Below are 12,720 nucleotides of genomic sequence, written 5' to 3' on the forward strand. Positions count from 1 at the left end.
CCTCTTCCTGCCCTGCTGTGTGTGTGTGTGTGTGTGTGTGTGTGTGTGTGTGTGTGTGTGTGTGTGATTCCTCAGGAGTCCACTGTCTTTTGTCTTTTGAACAAAGCCTTTCACTAACACTTAGACTTTCCATTCAGGATAAGCTGGCTGGCCAGCAGGCCCCGGGGATACACCTGCCTCTGGCCACCAGCGTTGTGTTAAGATTACAGGCACACACCACCTCATGGTGTTGGGGGTCAAATTCTGGTTCCCATGCTTGCAAGACAAGCACTTTACCAAATGAGCTATCCTCCTCTCCTCTGTTTCCTCCTCTCCCTTTCTTCTATCTTTCCTTTCTTTCTTTCTTCCTTCCTTCCTTCCTTTTTTTTTTTTTTTTTTTTTTAAATCTTGGCAGGATCTTGCTATGTAGCCCAGCCCAGCTCTGAGCCACTGATGTCCCTGCTTCTACCTCCTGGAGTGCTGCTGTACAGGTGTGTACCACACCCGACTGCGTTTTGCTTACTGGGTGGTTTTCAATCTCCACATGGCAGACAAGGGGCTCTCTTGCTAGGAGTGGTCTGTGATTCCAGTGAACTTAGTTCCTCAGCTCCTTCCACCCAATTCTCTAGAGTAACATTTGTCCGCTGCCTGCCTGTCCACCTTTCTGACATCACCCAACTGTCATTTTCCAGAGCCATTTCTCACCCTCTGATCCACCCCAGCCCAAGAGAAACCTCATTTCAGAACTTTTGTGGTGTTTATTACCCATATCACACCACAAGACATGTTTGACTAAATTTGACCAATTGTGAAAGACACCAGAGTAGCTGCTTAGACCTTGGCACCAGACGTCTGGGGTGGAACCCAGCCCTGTACACAGTAGCTCTGTGACCTTGGTCAGGTGACGGACATTCTCCGTGCCTTAATTTCTCCATTATACTTGAATATAAATGACGTCTTATGATGAAGATGTAAGGAGTGACTACTTACAAACAGCAAGGCTTGGCATATTCTAGGACTTAAGAACAGTAGAAGTCAAATTGTGTTCTTACCACGGGAAGCTTCTTGCTCATGGTCATAAGAGATACAAAGTCACATGTGAAATTATCACTGGAGTTGTTAGAGCCAAAGCCTGGATGCTGAACGTCTCAACAAGATAAGCTCGGTTATGCTCCTGGAACATGCCAATTAAGGGGGCAGTGAACAGTGGAAAGCAGAGAAAGGGGATTTGTTCATTGTGGTTACAGTGGGAGGATGAACTCACTGCAGTTACTGCACCCAAGCCCATCTCTGGGGTACTAATATGAGATTTAGGTTTGAAGTAGAGGACTAAAGGTATACACAATTAAGCAGTGCTGCTGGAGGCATGCCCCCATCATTGACTCAGGTCCAGTCTGCCAGCAAGGTGGTCTGGTAAATGTGAGAGCTATGTGAACTCTCTCCCTAGATAATTCCTCCTTTCGGGGGAGTGTAGCAGGGCTTCAACCTTTTCCTTCTCCAGGATGAGCTGCCTGGGGTGTGGGGGAGACTTAATTCTTTGCATACTATTGTTTCCATAGTCTGATAGCACAAATATTTCTACTTAAAATAATCTTCCTTCTTGTCAGGACAGTTACAGACAGTATTTGTTCTAGACCCAAATAGTCAGCAATGTTGTGCTGGTCAGGCTGGAGTCTTTGTAGTGCCCTTCTATGTGTCCTTGCCAAGTGGCTGCTGTATTTGCTCAGCCTTTGTGGGCATGAAGGTCCGTTTTTCCGTGGCCTCTTTTCAGAACCTGTTTGCACACTGTGGAGATTGCAAGAACTCAAGAGGGGAATAAGAGAACTCCATCAGGCTTTGCCAACACTTTGGACGATTTGGTCAAGCAACATACCTCCTCTGTGCTTCAATTTCTCCAACTTCAATTTCAACAGACTGAGCACACTTCCGGTAGCACCTGGACACGCCTCCGAACGCTAGAGAAGCCCATAAAGTAGTTCCACTCCTAGTCCAGAGCGTAGTCCTCAACTCTACCGTGCACCCAACGTTGGCCACATCCCTGCCCGTGGTCCCCTTCCCCTGCCCATATACTCCTTGCTACCTGAAGTTTTACCCAACCATCCCATCGTCCTCAGCATTGATGCCTATACTCCAGCTGGGTCTTCACACTTGGTCTCTGCAATGTTGCCCCGCCCTGACCCCGCCCACTCCCCGCCCCTTCATGATGCCCGGCTCAGGCCCCGCCCCTTTACGATGCCCGGCTCAGGCCCCGCCCCTTGACCTCCGATAGCCCCTCCCCTCATGGGCCATCGCCCCGCCCCCTGCGCCGTTGCCTAGACGCGGCTCCGCCTCCTGTCCGCCCATCGCTCCGCCCCTTGCAGGGATACCCAGCCTCAGGCCCGCCCCTCTTCCTCCGTCGCCCCGCCCCGTGTGGGGATGCTCCCCCATAGACACCGCCTCCCGGGGGCTCTTCGGCTCCGCCCCGTCGCCTGGTCGCTGCAGCTGGGCCGGCGGGCGCGGGTGACTTAGCTGCCATGGCGGCCCAGGCCCTGGCGGCGCAGGCCGTGGCCTCGCGCCTGCAGCGGCAGGAGGAGGACATCCGCTGGCTGTGCGCGGAGGTGCAGCGCCTGAGGGACGAGCAGCTGCGCGGGCCCGAGCGGGGCCAAGCCGAGGGCCCGCGCCTGACGCGCGAGGTGGCCCAGCTGCGGGCGGAGAACCGCGACCTGCGCCAGCGCCTGTCTGGCCTGCGGCTGCGCCTGGCGGAGCAGCGCGACCCCGGGGCCAGGCGGGCGACGGCGGCGCAGGAGGTAACCCGGCGGGCTTCGGGGGACGCGGCCCAGGCGCACGCACTGGCGGCGGTCTCCAACTCTCTGCACCCCGGCGCGGGCAGGGCTGCAGGGTGTGTCCCCGCCGGCGCCCTGCCCGCTGCCTACGGCCTCGGGGGAACCGCTGGGTTTTCACCCAACCTCCTAACGGACCAGCTGGGGCAGTTTCTCAGCTCTTGGTTGGAGAGACTTGCAACACTTTTTCCCCTCCAGTGGCACAAACGACTGAGGGGGCACGCCTCGAATCCAGAACACTGCGTGGAGGCTGAGGCAGGAGAATGACTGAGAGTCTGAGTAAATAGCGAGTACCAGATCGGCCAGGGCTGTGTAACAAGACACTGTCTCAAATAAAACTTTTTACAAGACCGCTAAAGTGTTTAGGATTCATGGTCTCCCTGGGGGAAGAGGACCAACGATTTCTGTTCCCTCTGCTGGCTGGTTCTGTGCTGTCTATGACAGGTTATTTTTACTGTCTTGTTTTGGCAGTCTACTTTGAGGGCTTATATGTGTTAGCAGGATTATTTGATTGCACTATTTCCGTGTTTTGGAAGATTATTAAATAAGTAATTATAAGAGAATGTTTCTAAGTTCTGAAGGCTTTCTAAAACTGAGATGTAATTTTGTTCTTTGCCAAGGGTAAGCATGGTGCACTGGCCACATCTAATAAAAAAGAGTCTGGTGGCAGGCAGACTGTGAAAGTCTGGTGGCAGCCACACATTTTCCAGTGACATTATTTAAAGTTTGGTGGGGAGAGAGAAGCGCAGAGACGTGTATTCCAGGGTCTGGCACCCATGGCTTCATGCATGTTGGGCAAGTGCTCTACTACTGAGTCACACCCCCAGCTCTTGATTTGAGGCATTTTGAAGTCAAAATATATTTCACATCTTGGACAGAAAGGGCTGAACTCTGTTTTTTGTCTTTGCTTTTATTTTTGTTTTTTCGAGACAGGGTTTCTCTGTGTAGCTTTGAGCCTTTCCTGGAACTCGCTCTGTAGACCAGGCTGGTCTTGAACTCACAGAGATCCACCTGCCTCTGCCTCCCGAGTGCTGGGATTAAAGGCGTGCGCCACCACCGCCCCGGCTAGGGCTGAACTCTGAAACTTGATCCCTGAGGGTTGTAAGTAGGTCTTGGTTCCCACAGCCCAGCAGGGACTCTCAAACCTTGGGGCTCCTCCCCTGAGCCGCCTGGCTTCCCCCTTTCCTTGGGTTTCAAATGTGTTGCTCTTACCTGTCATTGACGTGCCATTTCTCTTTCAGCCTCCTACTCAAAACCAAGAAAGGGACACCAAAAAGAAGAGACTGAGAGAGAGTGAGCCCGACAGGGAGGTAAGTCGTTGCTATAGAAACAACACAAACTATTCGCTGTCATTTTAAACACGGGTCTGCAGGACTTGGGGGAAGAACATAATTACTGATGAAGTTACTGTTTGGACCACATCAGTAACCTCTTGATGTAGAGCCAAGCCGGAGTCAAGCTAGCCACTGGCTGGATTCAAAGAGCTCTCCACTCTTTTTAAGGTGAAATAACAGCTCTTATTTAATATTACCTGCTTTTTTTTTTTTAAGAGAGTATTAAAACAACCAGCAAGGGTTTATGGAGACTCAGCACTTGTTAGGCACAAAGGAGGAATATCTAGCCTCAGAGATATTAGTCTAGTTATGTAGACCAGACAGATGCAGGACAGACACTAGAGAGGCACACTGAGAGGACACAGCCTCCTCCATATGCATGTACATGTTCCTCGTTTGTGGATTTTTAAATCCAAAAATACTTGTGAAAAACGCTTCTGTACTGACTTTGTTGGTCGTTATTCCCCAAACAGGACAGTATAGCAAGCTATTTCCCAAGCATTGTATTTTGTTTTTTTAGTAATCTAGAGATGATTTAAAGTATATGGGAGGATGTGAGACGATGTATCAATACTATGTGACTTTATTTACTAAGGACTCGAGCATCCATGGGAGTCTAGAAACCCAATCCCGAGGATACCAAGGGTTGGATATTAAGAAGTGCACTGTATAACCTTGCATAAATCTACTGTAAACAGTAGGAGAGGGAGAGGTCTGTGCAGTGTTCAGAGGTGTTGGGTAGGTGGGTGGGGCTCTGCTGGAGGGGTGTGGACAGAGGGACACTGCTGGCAGGGGAAGTGGGACTGAGCAGCCGGCTCAGTAAGCTGAGTCGTCCACCTGACTGTAAGCGAATGACTTTCAGGTGAAGCAACCGACTTTTATAAAAGAAAGATTGAAGCTCTTTGAAACATTGAAGACAGATCATCAGCTCTTACCTGCTGCTCAGGAAAAAAAGAATGCAAGCAGTGTGATCACCGTGAGGGTGGCTGGCGGGAAGACAATGCAAGGAGAAAGGTGGAGAACGACACCTTACCAAGTGGCCGCCGAGATTAGGTAAGAACCCCTCCCACACACAGACACGCGTGCACACTTAAGCACGCTCACATGCACACATGTACACATACACACATGTACACATACACCCATGCACACATACTCCTTGTGTATCTATCTGCCTCCTTCCCTACCTGTTGTGAATGTATTTGGAGAGGATATACTATAGTATTAAGTAGTTGTGCCAGAGCCCGCTGGAAGGTTTTTTTAGACACCACTGAAATAGTTTTTTTTTCCTGCCGGAGTCCAGCTCTGGATAAGGGCAGGGTCTGAAGCGGGTGGATGCCAGAGCGGTGATGGAGAAAGCAGACATGGGACACTTAGTTTGGTTTTATGGGAGACAGACAGAGAGGAAGCACATCTCGGTATGGCTGGATCTACTCTGACAACCTGCATCTCTCACAGGCTTTATTTATGCACAAAATCATTTCCGAGTAGATTTTATTCATTGATTACAAAGCCTTTCCATGGTACATACTTTCTCTAAATTCTTCCTTGATTATATAAGCATATCAAAGTAAAAGAAGCAAAATGAGCAAACAGCAAATGTCATGACAACTAAAATCTAACATGATAAAATCAATCCTTTTAACTCAGTGACTTTTTCCTTAAAACCAGTGTTGTAAAGCTTTGCGGTTACAGAAATGCTAGACAGGATGTCTCTAAGTTAGACTAAGTAATAGACATAGAAGTAGAAGTTATTTCCTACTGCCTCTTATATCAAGCCTCTCTTGAATTATTCTATTAATACACTATAGTGAATATCTGATCTTCCTAGGGAAACCCAATCCCTCAGGCCTGGTTTAATTTTTCTTTTCTTTCTTCTGTTTTCTTTTGTATCTGACATGAGACCACCATCCTTTCCTCTGACTTTTGAAGTGCTGCTCTCTGCCCTTTATTCTTTCTACAATATCAGAAAAGTCCTCATCCGACAAGTCTGCTCAGGAAGTCAGGCAGTTCACTGATCCAGAATATTTCCTTTTGTGTCACTGTCATAAACCCCTGTCTCAGTATGGTCCCTATCTTTTTTACAATCCTGCAAAGGATAGAAGAACACCAAGATTCCTAAAACTGCTGACTTTGTCTTCAGGAGGGTACCAAGGCTTGTCATTAATTTTATAATCAAAATCTTTTCCTGTCCATGCTAGTTCTGTGGTTCTAAGGCAGAACATGAAAACGTAATGATCCAGTTATAGTTTGTCAGCTTCTAAATTTTCCCTAAGTTTTTCTTCTTTAATGATTTTTTCCAAATCCTATGTCTCATGCTTACTAATGCCGTTTAAGTAATAGGGTCTAATGAAGACTCAGTTTCTTGCATAGCTGATTCTCCTGAGGAACTGCCATAAGTTTTATTCTTAACATCCGCTTCTATAAGAATTGTTACATTATCCCAGCTCTAGCCTTCGGTGAGGGCCTCTTAACAGGAGGGAATGCAAACCCCAAGACAAGGGCAAGAGTTGTGTAGCAAATTCCACCAAGGGCAGTGAAGGGTGAGTCCCAGCCATCCAGACACTAGAGCTTTGTCAAGCAGCACCTTCAAGACACTTGGCATCACCTTTGTTCTTATTCAACTAGCTAACTAAATTAAATATAATGACTATTTCCCTCTGACTCCTAAAAAGACCACATAATCAAATGCAAGATCATGATCTCTTCCTGTGTAAAAGGTCCAGATTTTAAAGTTCTAATAAAATATATACACTAGAGAAAAAATTGTACCCTTGACAGGCCATCCACACTGGCTGTATTCATGCACCAAGTAATTTTCATAAAGTTTTACAGTTTTTCAAGTTGTGATTTAAAGATACAAGTTGACACTGTTGTCAGTCACAGAACAGTACTTGTCCTTCCTAGGAACTAGATACATTAATAAAGTCCTGACTGATGGAAGTTCCTGCTCACCCTATTTGCTTCCTGCTGCTCTGATGAACACAATTACTGAAAGCAACTTGGAGAAAAAAGCAAGGGTTTCTGGCTTACAGGTTACAGTCCATTGTGAAGGGAAGCCAAGGCAGGAGCTCGAGGCAGGAACTAAAGCCGAGACCGTGGAGGAGTGTCGCTTATCCTTGGCTTGCTGGCTACCTTTGTTACCCTGCCCAGGTCTACCTGCCCAGGAATGGGACTGCCCACAGTGGCTTAGGCCTCCTACAGCAATAAGAGAACACCCACAGACTTAGCACAGGCCAATCTGATGGAGGCAGGACCTCAACTGAGGTCCCTCTTTCTAGGTGTGTCGAGGTGACAACCAAGATGAGCCACCACGCTGGTGTTAGTGGAGATTATTGGAGTCTGGTGGACACCTGCCAGATTTCCAGATTCTTTTGTCTAGGAGCAAAGCCTTGGGCTTGGACACACATTTACTAACAAATGGCACACTTCCAAGGAGGGAGTCACAGGCAGAGCTAGGAGAAAGGTTAGACACTTAGTGGCAAACATAGAACAAAACTGGGACTTTTAAGTCCCCTATCACACACAGGCTTTTGGATCACTGAATCACTGGCCTTTCTCCATTGTCCTTGGTGGTAGTCTTTTTTTCCATCAGCAGGTTTTCGGGTGCTAATTTACAGCCTAGCCTTCAAACACCCTACTCTCCACCTTACACTCCTGCCTCAGTCACCTCCTGAGAGCTGTGTCCTGGAGATCCTTTGGGGATGCTGAAAGAAATTGATTCATTTTCTATAACTGCTTACACAGTGATTAGGGACATAGCCCTGCCTAGAAGGACCAGGAAACTCTCACCCTGTTCTAAGTTTGTGGAGAATCTAGGGTGTAGTAGGAATTTACTGGAATCCTTGCATCATGAGGAGTCTAGTCTGAACTGGTGTATTCCAGAAGATACACATTTTACAAGGGTGCTACAAACACTGGTCCAAACAAGAACAACATGGTTGTGCCAAAAAATGGTCCCCAAAGGGCAAGAATCAGAAAAGCCATGGCTACAATTGGCCCCTGAGAGCAATCTTCATATACTTTGTTCCCAAGGGTGAGATCCCTTGGTTATATCAACAACGTGGCAAAACACAAGAGAACAATTTTAAGAAGGAATCAGGTAAAAGAGCAGAGTATCCAGGACAGAGTAAAGGGAAATGGTGTGAGGTTGTAAGCATTGAGTACATATTGTATACGAACAGTGGCAAGAGCAAAAGAATGAAAACTATATATAAAGGCAGGTTACAGCTACTGATAGACTTGTAAATGGGACTTACCTTTGTATTTAAGAAGTTTAGGCATCCTTGTTTGTTTCACAGAGAATTTCTATATCATTCAAGAGTTTGCAGGTAGAAGACATCTGTGTTCAGGATGATTTTTGAAGCCGTGGAAACTTGGAAGTTTTATTCTAGAGAATAAATTTGTTTTAGTCCGAATGAGGTAGGCTTCTGTCCACCCAGAGAAGGTGTCAGCACCTGTCAGAAGATATTTAAGTCTTTGAGAAGGTTCATCGACTTGCTTTGCTGTGGGTTCTATAGGCTGTAAGTATCTTAGATGACCACTTGTTACAGAATAGCTGGAGAGGTTAGCCATGGCTCTAGGGATGTCCCCTGACTTTGAGATGAAGTCTGCCCATGTACATGCCATGCTGCATTATCAGGCCACATTATGGAGTGAGTCCTGAGACCCCAATGACAGAAATAAGTCCTTTGGCTTTTGGGTATTTCCATCTGTATCTGCATCTACAAGTTCATTTGGTAGGATATCACGATGGTTATCTGCAGTTGTTTGAGTGCGGAGTTTTACCAAGGCACCTTGGAAAGTATCGGTCTTCGAGGGCCACCCTCATTGGAGATGAAGGCCCAGCCTCTCTTTAGAGCAGTGGTTCTCTACCATCCTAATGCTGTGACTTTTTAAAACAGTTCTTCATGTTGTGGTGAGCCACAACCATAACATTATTTTGTTGCTACTTCATAATTGTAATGTTGCTACTGTTATGAATCATAATGTAAATATCTGTATTTTCCAGTGGTCTTAGGGGACCCTCATTAAAGGGGTTGGTACCTGCTGTTTTAGAGTGTAATATTCTCCTCCCCAATATGGTTCCCCTCTGTTTAGAGGGGCAATGCCCTGTTTCTTAGAACTCTGCTGAGGTCCAATACCATGTCCTAGTGCCTAGCTTGAGAGCAGTGGAAAGGCACTCTGTGCCTCTGCTGTTAGGAAAGTTTGGCATTGTATTCCAACAGAAGCCGTTAGCACTTCATTGCCCTTGACATCACAGTTTTACTTTGAATTTTTTCCTGAGAAAAGAATGGCTACTAACGTGTGTGTTCAAGAATGTTTATTACAGCAACAACAAACCAAAATCCACAAAATATAACCAAGATGTTCAGCAAGTCTTGGTTCTCTTGTAATGATTAAATAATGTGCTTTGGAAGTCTGTCCACCGATAAAGACAATGCCATAATTTATTGTTAATTTTACAAAATGGGTTACAAAGTAACATATACAAAAGGATGATATTAAAAATTTTATATTGGTATATGTATAAAAGATTATGGAAGACCATAGATCAAACTGTTAACAGTCATTTTTGAGAGATATGATTACAAATATCCCACACTCCCGTCTCGTGCTTTGCTAGGTTTCTTCTTATAACTTTATAACTCAGTAGTTTTCAAACCATGAAAGTTATTTTAAAACAGGAAAGGAGGGAGGGAGGGAGGAAGGAAGGATGGCCAGTCTCTGTGGAAAATAGGTAAAGGAAGCAGACAGTTCACTAAAAGTAAATTAATCATCAAATCAAAGCACCAGTCTTCAATATCCCACTGACAAAGATTTGAAAAATCATGTAGGGTGAGTGCAAGTGTACTAGACTGTATTTATCATAAATCTGTGGGGGTGGCTGCCCTCAGCCTGCAGTTCTAGTTCTGTGCACTTACAGGGGCACAAGGAGGCACGTGCTTCGAGGGCGGCGCGTGTCCCCTAACAGCAAAACCTGAGGAGACGAGAGCGCAAAAGCAAGGGCTTCCTCAGTGAACAGGACACCTCTAGGCTGTGTGGGGTCGCGAGGGCTTCCTCAGTGAACAGGACACCTCTAGGCTGCGTGGGGTCGCTGACTGATAGCATGGCAACAAAACATAGACTATAAAACTATGTTCATAACTAGTTTTTCTTTTAACATGGATAAGAAGCTGATATAGAAAAAGACTAGATAGTGATGTAGCAAAATGTTATGAACAGTTATTTCTAGGAATAAGGGGTAGGATTTGTATGAGATTTTAACTTTATTATTTGTGCCTTCTTTATTTTTCAAGTTTTAAAAATAGCAAATGTATATGACTTTTATACATAAAATAATTGTTACAAAATAAAAGATCTCTATCCTATTAGTTCATATTTGTACTTTCTAGCTTTCCTTTTGAGCCCTGAAAATTATTTTAAGCTTTTCTTATAATGAATTATAATGTGATAAATGTTAACCTCAAATGATTTTTCTCCTACTAGTCGAGAATTGGCTGAAAATACAGTAATTGCCAAAGTGAACGGTGCATTATGGGACCTGGACCGCCCCTTGGAAGGGGATTCCACTGTTGAGCTGCTGATGTTTGACAACGAGGAGGCTCAGGCTGTAAGTATTTAAAAACCAATCTGCCAGAGTCGGGTCTTTATGATATAAGAATTACAGGAAAAGCCAGACATTGAAAGCAAGGGTGGTGACACTTCCGCTTCTCAACATTTAAAATTACAACATGGCACTTAATGATAGCTAATGAATATTCGCAAAATGTATACTCAGATAAGTAGCCCATGTTTGTTATTTCTTAAAATAATCGTTTCCTTAGGTTAAATGTTTTAGCTATTAAATCAGTGTGTATTCAAAATTAATTCCTAGTCAGCTCTTAAATGTATGCACCTGTAATTTAATATCCATGGGAGAATTTGGACAAAAATCCTTTAAATAGTTGTAAATGCAGTCTTTTATATGATAAGTGCCACATTTTGTATGTCTCCGGTATGCATATCACCTTAGCTTGTAGCCTCCTTTCAACTGACTTATTGCCTCTGTAAAAACCCACCTATGGTTAGCTGAGGTTATATTATCATGCTTTCTGGATGGTAAAAACTGTGTAACTTCTGGTTAAAATATGCCACGGTTATTAGTTATTTTGTGTCACTGTGTTAAAACATCATGACCAAAGGCAGCCTATGGAAGAGTTTCTTTTGGCTTAGGGACCTAGAGGGGCAGTCCGTTATGGCTGGGAGCCGTGGCAGCGGGTGGCTGGAGCAAGAAGCTGGCTGATCACATTCCCATCCACATGCTGGAAGCAGAGAGAGCAAACGAGAAATTGGGCAAGGCTATGAGCTCTCAAAGCCTGCCTCAGTGATGTGCCTCTTCCAGCCAGGCTTCGCCTCCTAAAGGTTCTGAGATCTCCCCGAACAATGCTATCAACTGGGGACCAAGTGTTCAAATACCTGACCCCAGGAGGGACAGCTCTCAGTAGACCGCTACACCAAGCCTAACCATCAAATTGTTAAGCAATGTAGTATTAATAAAGCCATGTTCAAAAGTGATTCTGAAAAACGAAAGTCCGTCAACTGTCCACATCTTGCAGGTGTACTGGCACTCCAGTGCTCACATCCTGGGGGAGGCCATGGAACTTTACTATGGAGGCCACCTGTGCTACGGCCCACCCATTGAGAATGGATTTTATTACGACATGTTCATGGAGGACAGGTAAGGCTGCCGAGTGCTGAGTTCTGATTGCATGTGTACATGCCATTGTTTTATAATGGTTTCATATTATAGATCAGTCACAGCTCATTGTGTGGTTATCAAGTGATTAGCCAGTTATGAAAATTTTTATCATATGAGCCTAGATTGGAGAGTAACTTTCAATATATTTGCCAGATCGTGTCACTAATTCAAACCAGAGTCATGTGCTCCATGCTAGAGAGCAGTTGTCCACTTCTGCTCACGATGGTCGAGGCACTGTCAACTTCACTGAACGTCTCATGCATGTGAGTGCCAGGTGGTGGTTCACAGGGGTCTCACACTCGGTAGGCCTGGGCTAGAAATCATAGCCCTGTAGCCCTGCCCTCATCCACCCCTGCTCTGTCTCCTTCCCAGTTCCCAGGGACACCACCAGTGGCCAAAACTGAAACCTCAGTCCTTCTAATTCTTCCGTGCTCCCTAACACCCCCATCTAGCAGCCCTGTCCAGTTCAGATCCCCTGTGCCCCTCACCACCCATCCAGCAGCCCTGTCCAGTTCAGATTCCCTGTGCCCCTCACCACCCATCCAGCAGCCCTTCCAGTTCAGATCCGCCATGGTCCTCGCCATCCATCCAGCAGCCCTTCCAGTTCAGATCCGCCATGGTCCTCACCACCCATCCAGCAGCCCTTCCAGTTCAGATCCGCCATGGTCCTCACCATCCATCCAGCAGCCCTGTCCAGTTCACATCCGCTATGGTCCTCACCATCCATCCAGCAGCCCTGTCCAGTTCACATCCGCTATGGTCCTCACCATCCATCCAGCAGCCCTTCCAGTTCACATCCGCTATGGTCCTCACCATCCATCCAGCAGCCCTTCCAGTTCAGATCCGC

The 12,720-nt window shown here is 46.1% G+C and overlaps 1 protein-coding gene across 2 annotated transcripts in view; it reads left to right on the forward strand.

Annotated features, from left to right (window-relative positions):
• The first annotated feature begins 2,417 nt into the window (after nucleotides 1-2,417).
• Nucleotides 2,418-12,720, forward strand: part of Tars3 (threonyl-tRNA synthetase 3) — a 52,392-nt gene continuing 42,089 nt past the window's right edge. Inside the window, exons 1-5 of one of the 2 annotated variants that reach the window (XM_076544445.1) lie at nucleotides 2,418-2,765; nucleotides 4,040-4,108; nucleotides 4,995-5,185; nucleotides 10,622-10,745; nucleotides 11,731-11,852. In XM_076544445.1, coding sequence (XP_076400560.1) covers nucleotides 2,493-2,765; nucleotides 4,040-4,108; nucleotides 4,995-5,185; nucleotides 10,622-10,745; nucleotides 11,731-11,852 — 779 coding nt within the window. In that variant the 5' untranslated portion in view covers nucleotides 2,418-2,492. The remainder of the gene's footprint in view (nucleotides 2,766-4,039; nucleotides 4,109-4,994; nucleotides 5,186-10,621; nucleotides 10,746-11,730; nucleotides 11,853-12,720) is intronic. The other variant, XM_076544441.1, reaches the window with a different exon arrangement.

The sequence above is a fragment of the Peromyscus maniculatus genome, chromosome 1 (assembly GCF_049852395.1).
Source record: "Peromyscus maniculatus bairdii isolate BWxNUB_F1_BW_parent chromosome 1, HU_Pman_BW_mat_3.1, whole genome shotgun sequence".
Classification (NCBI taxonomy): Eukaryota; Metazoa; Chordata; class Mammalia; order Rodentia; family Cricetidae; genus Peromyscus; species Peromyscus maniculatus.